Below are 6,000 nucleotides of genomic sequence, written 5' to 3'. Positions count from 1 at the left end.
TTAATAATTGATTCAGCAAAGAACACGTGGTAAATAGTATCTTCCGCCCGCAAATAATGACATGACTCTACCCTGTTCTACTACCTAAAATAACACGGACCTTGTTCATCTAACTTTCATTGTCAATTCCACCCATGTCCCTCTATCACAAAAGGAGCCTCCCAAAGACAGAATTATTTTGTACAGTTTGTTTGATGATTTATTGGTGGTATTGTTTTTAGCCTTTAATAAAATGAAAAATACTGGGCTCAAAATGTCTAAATACTTAGCTGCATCTTGTATCTAGCTAATCTTTATCTGTATTTCCAGGAAATTTAGAGGAAGAGTCATAAAAGAAGTATTTTTAAAATGTGAGTATTTAAAAGTATGACAATTTTTATAAAAGTTTTAAAAATATCATTAATATGCAACAATAAAATTTCACTGGTTCAGCCAGAAGAAACTAGGAAATATACTTTATATTTTGGCAATATACTCTTGAAATTTCTAGGTGTTCTTATGAAAATGGTGTATTATATAAGGAAAAGAGAAATACAATCAGATAAGATGATGGAGACTAGCAACTAGTTGGATGTCTTTTTGCTTCCACTTTAAGTTCCTTGATACCAGCACATATCTTATTATGAAAAAAAAATTTGTATAAGCATTTCTGGACTTGCCGCCAGAAGTCCAGTTAGTTCTGTGGACTAAACTCTCCATAAACTTAAAACCATTTTAGTCCAGATTAAACGGTATTCTAAAGAGCTGTTAGGGAATCATTTGGGGACTTAGCCTTGATAAAAATCACTCAAGAAAACTAAATCAGAGAAATGGGAATACTAGATTCACACCACTCAAAAAATTATTTTTAAAGATGTTTTGTACAGGAAGATTTTTTGCAAAAATTCAAAGCCTATCCTATTACTTTTTGTTATTCTATTTCTCAACAATACATGATTTTTAGCTAAACATGACAAATACAATGATAAATATGATCATTTGGCTGTCATACAGAACACGAAATTTAAATGTCTATTACATATGGCATTGGGAGTGATCTTTGTAAAATGAAATAAGAAAAAATAAAGATATCTTGATAAAATATCTGATTCAACAGATTCCACTGTACTTCAAAAAAAAAAAAAAATGAATACAGAGTTTAGACAAACTAGTTTCTTTCCCTTTACAAGTTTTCTTTTACTTCAAAAAAACTTTATTAGGCTAAAATCTTCCAGGTTGAGAAAAGTATTTTTTTTTCTCTAATATATACTTTAATGCATGACTTGATGAAGGGTATTTATAAAACTTTGGAGACATGAAAATTTTCCTCTTAAATTTTTTAAAATTTAAAGGCAGTGAGCTAGAAGTCAATCACAGCAGCAAGTCTTAGAATTAACCTATTTAAATATGTTTTTAATGACCAAAGCAGTTTTAATCTTCTTCAATTAGACACTGATCTGAGCACTGAAGAAATGCTTTAGGAAAGTAGACATACAAATATCTTGTGTAAATAAGTGGCCTTAAGTTTGGAGGAAACAAATTACACAAATAGAATTATTACCCTCTTTCCTTTAAGAATTAGAAACTACATGAAACAAACTAGGATATTGAATACATGTAAACACCTAGATTAGGTGTTATTTAACCCGGGGTGATGGCCACACGTAAAATGTCAACCAGAGAAGATCATCTGCAGATTACGTATGGAGAATTAGCCACTCATTTTGATTTTGCATCATTTTTTAATATTTCTACTGGTCTTTAGAGATTTCTATTTTTTTGAGGTAAAACTATAGGTACATACTTCTAAAATATTTAGAGGTTACATTAAGTACATCATAATTTAAACTGTAGTGCATGTACATGTGTACCTAGGCATGTGTACATGGGTATGTGGTTTTGTAAAAAGTGTGTTCGTGTACCAGTATTGCAGGATACATGGTGAAGAGAAATGAATGAACTATAACATATAGCATATGAAATGTAATATAATTTAATATAGGGTACAATTTAAGGACACAAGGTATAAATTGTTTTGGTGAGGTTAAAATAACATTTAATTTATGGTTTACTCATTATTAAGAAACCAACCTCAGAAAGCAGCTTAGAGAGATTAATTGATTTTTTCCCCACGAAATCTTTATCCAGCAATTATACCTGTGTGTTTTTTTAATCCATTCAAGTATCTTCAGGAGATATGTTACTACACTTGCATGTACCTTAATTCACTTCAACATTGACAAAATAACACTGACAAACAAAACAACAGAAAACACCCATAAACATTAATGAGAATTTTAACAAACATGACTCTCCAGTAGTTGTCTTAGGATTGTTGTAAGTGGTATTTTTAATTCCACATTCTCTGAAATCTTCATGTAAAAGACAGTTGTATTGGTGGGTGCTTCAGACACACTTACTTCAGCTATGACTGTGGTACCTTATATGTTAAAATAATTTTGTGTATCCATTTTGCATAATATGCTACTCGGACAAAAATACCAGGACGATTTGGAATGGCGCATCCACGGCCGGGAACAATGACACCAAGAACCATTCTCATTTTATGTTGCTCACAAACAAGTGGGCCACCATAATCCCCCTAGGAGTAAGACATACAAAAACAAAGTATTATTAGGAATTTAAAAAATAGTTCATTAACATTATCGTATATAGATTTGCATCTCAGAGATATATACAGAAAGAGAATAACTGCAACTGAAATATGAAGATATAAAAATTAGTGTACTAGACCATTTGTTGACTTTCTACTGAATTAGCCAAGACTGAGATAATACCAAGTTTAAAGTGTTCTATTATGTGTAGTATTCTCCTAAAATGACTTGCCTTTTCCAAAATAGTCAATCATCTTTTAAGTGTGCTCTGCCTTTGTTGGATGCAGACTAACATATAACCATTGGTACCTATTTAATAAGGTAGATTTTATATTTATTTTAATTTTCTTATGTTCAGTATAGAAAATTTGGAACATGTGCAAAAATACAAGTAAAAAAGAAAATAACTTGTAATCATATAACTTTAATAATTAAACTGCATTATATTTTATCTTATTTCTAAACCTTTTTTTATTTGCCTCACCCAATCCTGCCCCAGATGATTTTAACAAGTTAAATAAAAAACTTGTAGTCAATAAAATAATTCTGTTAATTGAAATTGCTTTTCCAAGCAAGGAGTATTCCTCCACTTACTGCTGGTATTAGTAGTTAACATAGTTATATTTATATTTTATACCCTCCTTTCTATAGGATGTCCTGTGATTTCATGGCATTTCTTATATGGTAAGCCCGTTGCATTGTCAGATAGAGATAGATGGAAGATTAACAGATAGCTTTATTTGTGTTATATATATATATATGCATTCATATATTCATCTATGGTTTTATTTATTCATATAATTATATAAAAATATATAATAAGCCAATATAAATAAACAATGCACTTATTGTTACATATAACCAGTACAACTGTGCTGCACCACTTTCATGAACCATGTAGCCTCCTAAGAATGCAATGGCTGGCTTTTGGTATCCTTATACGCATAAGAGTGTTTAGAACTACCTTAATTTTCCCCCAACAGCGACGGGGGAAACCGCTGCAAAATTAACTTCTGTGATTCAAATGGGAAAGAAGAGAGACATTGGCATTCTATGATGGGGAAAACCAAGTTAGGGGTAAAGCAGAATATTAAACAGTAAAGAAAAATAGTTTATTCCAAGAGACTTTGCATAAACTATGCCAGCTGAGGAAAGAAAACTGATTTCTTTTTTTTTTTTTTCTGAGGCAGAATCTCGCTCTGTCACTCAGGCTGGAGTACAGTGGTGTGATCCCGGCTCACTGCAAGCTCCGCCTGCTGGGTTCATGCCATTCTCCTGCCTCAGTCTCCCAAGTAGGTGGGACTACAGGCACCCGCCACCACGCCCGGCTAATTTTTTGTATTTTTTTCTTTTTTTTTTTTTTTTTTTTTCAGTAGAGATGGGGTTTCACTGTGTTAGCCAGGATGGTCTCGATCTCCTGACCTCGTGATCCGCCTGTCTCGACCTCCCAAAGTGCTGGGATTACAGATGTGAGCCATCGTGCCTGTCCAAGAAAACTGATTTTTAAACAAATGCACTAGTGATTACTGACACAAACTCCTCGAAGTAATTTACTCTGGAAACTTTCACTAAATATGATGTTACTGCTATTATACAAACATTTGGGAGGTATCTCCTTCAAATTTATTTCAGTGGTTAAATTGCCTTGATTTAAATGTCAGTGACATATATATTTTTAAAAACATTCTGGAGGATAAATACATTTTTTAGAAGTGGCAGAATCTATTTGAGGTCAAGTCTTATAAATAAGGTTAAAAACAACACATATAGTAGACAGAGATGAATAAATCAAGCTGAAGAAGGGAAATGAAGAATATATAGTTGATAATCCAGATTAAAGGCTATTCTTCAAAAGCAGTTGTCAAATTGGTTTTGGTAATGACAATAATTAGATGATCTGTAAGGTTGGGTCTACTTAGAAACTTCTGTGTTTCTGGGATGCTTATTGCTTTTTCTTTTTAAAGTATAGTCATTTCTTTCTCCTAGTAAATTTTCCCCTGTTGTAATGAACAACGGTTTCATTGTTCATGATTTACTAGAAAGGCAACAAATTTGAAACTGGTTATAAACATGTAATCTGTTTCTAACCATATCATTTTTAAGCAGTTCTAAAAACTAACTTAGTAAACAGTAAACATTTTCTCTTCTTTTCAGAAATAAAATCTCAGAGCAAGGTGTATAGCACTTGCATTTCAATACATATTTATGTTCCATACTTACAGCATGCATTTTCCTATATATCAAAGGACATTTCACTATCATTGAACTCATTTCATCCTTTGCCACACACAGCATTCCACAATCCCACAGCCCTGAAGCTTGGAGAACATGTCTCTCACATTCAAAAGCTAATTAAACTAACAGCTTAACAGCTTGTCTATGTAAAATAGGGATAGGAACATTGCCAAGCTGAAATAACAGTTGCCTAACAAATGAAATGTCCAAGCTCATAAAGTCACAAACTTTGACCTTTGGGCTTTTTAAAACAGAATGTTTAAACACATACACAGAGCGAGAGAGCAAAAGAGAGATCAGCTTACCCAAAAAGAGATTTTAAAGTTTAAAGCCAGGCATCTCTAAATGATATAACTCGTGGAGCTCATTTCGAGATAATTTGGGAAGATGAGATACATTTAGAAAAACATTAGAAAAATGCAAACTATTGATTTAACTGATTTGGACACTTCTCATTTGAATAGCTCTCCCTTGGAGTTCCGGCTCTACACACTTATTGACTTTTGAGTGACAAATGTCATCATAGTTTGCTGCTAATAAAACATTGATTATCTCACTGTTTAGTTAAAGAAATGCAGAATATTACAGAGATAATTTTCCCAATTCCTCTCTCCTAGAACAGGTTGGTATACAACATTTTTCATTTGAGAAAAATAAACAAAAAAAACCCCATGAAACACTAAGCTATTAATCACATCCTCCTTATGAAAGAACTTCCTTTTTACCTCACATGGTCCTGATCCAATCTTCTCAGCCCCAGCACATATTTCAGACTCATTCAGAGTCACCTTCCCTCGGTGATGCTGGCTGCATTTCTCATTTCCCATTATATAGAGATGTGCCACTCGTAATAGACCGTCATAGTTGATCACTAGATTGATGCAAAAAAACATACAATAAGATGAGAAAAGTAAGAAACAAAAATAAAATAAATATGGCCTCATCTTTTGAAAACTAGCTTACATCCAGTGTAGCCCCAGCCATAAACACTGCAACTGGTCTTTTCAGGAATTGTGCATCCATAATTAGGTAAATCAATTGTATTAACAAAATCATCCAGGACAGCAGGTCTGAAAACACAAAATAAAATGGTAAATACTCTTAACTGGATTCAACACAAAATTAACATATTAAATGTAGTGTTCATGTTTAATATGGCATTTACAGAGAA

The 6,000-nt window shown here is 32.6% G+C and overlaps 1 protein-coding gene across 2 annotated transcripts in view; it reads right to left on the bottom strand.

Annotated features, from left to right (window-relative positions):
• Nucleotides 1–1,227: 1,227 nt before the first annotated feature.
• HGF (hepatocyte growth factor) overlaps nucleotides 1,228–6,000 on the bottom strand; it is a 70,038-nt gene continuing 65,265 nt past the window's right edge. For both annotated transcript variants that reach the window (XM_028846134.2, XM_015134187.3), the window contains exons 17-19: nucleotides 5,793–5,899; nucleotides 5,555–5,700; nucleotides 1,228–2,581 (exon numbers count right to left, since the gene is read on the bottom strand). In XM_028846134.2, the coding sequence (XP_028701967.2) occupies nucleotides 2,405–2,581; nucleotides 5,555–5,700; nucleotides 5,793–5,899 (430 nt within the window). In that variant the 3' untranslated portion in view covers nucleotides 1,228–2,404. The remainder of the gene's footprint in view (nucleotides 2,582–5,554; nucleotides 5,701–5,792; nucleotides 5,900–6,000) is intronic.

The sequence above is a fragment of the Macaca mulatta genome, chromosome 3, assembly GCF_049350105.2.
Source record: "Macaca mulatta isolate MMU2019108-1 chromosome 3, T2T-MMU8v2.0, whole genome shotgun sequence".
In the NCBI taxonomy this organism is placed as follows: domain Eukaryota; kingdom Metazoa; phylum Chordata; class Mammalia; order Primates; family Cercopithecidae; genus Macaca; species Macaca mulatta.
Note: the sequence above shows the minus strand (reverse complement) of the source record. Positions and strands in the feature narration are given on the sequence as shown.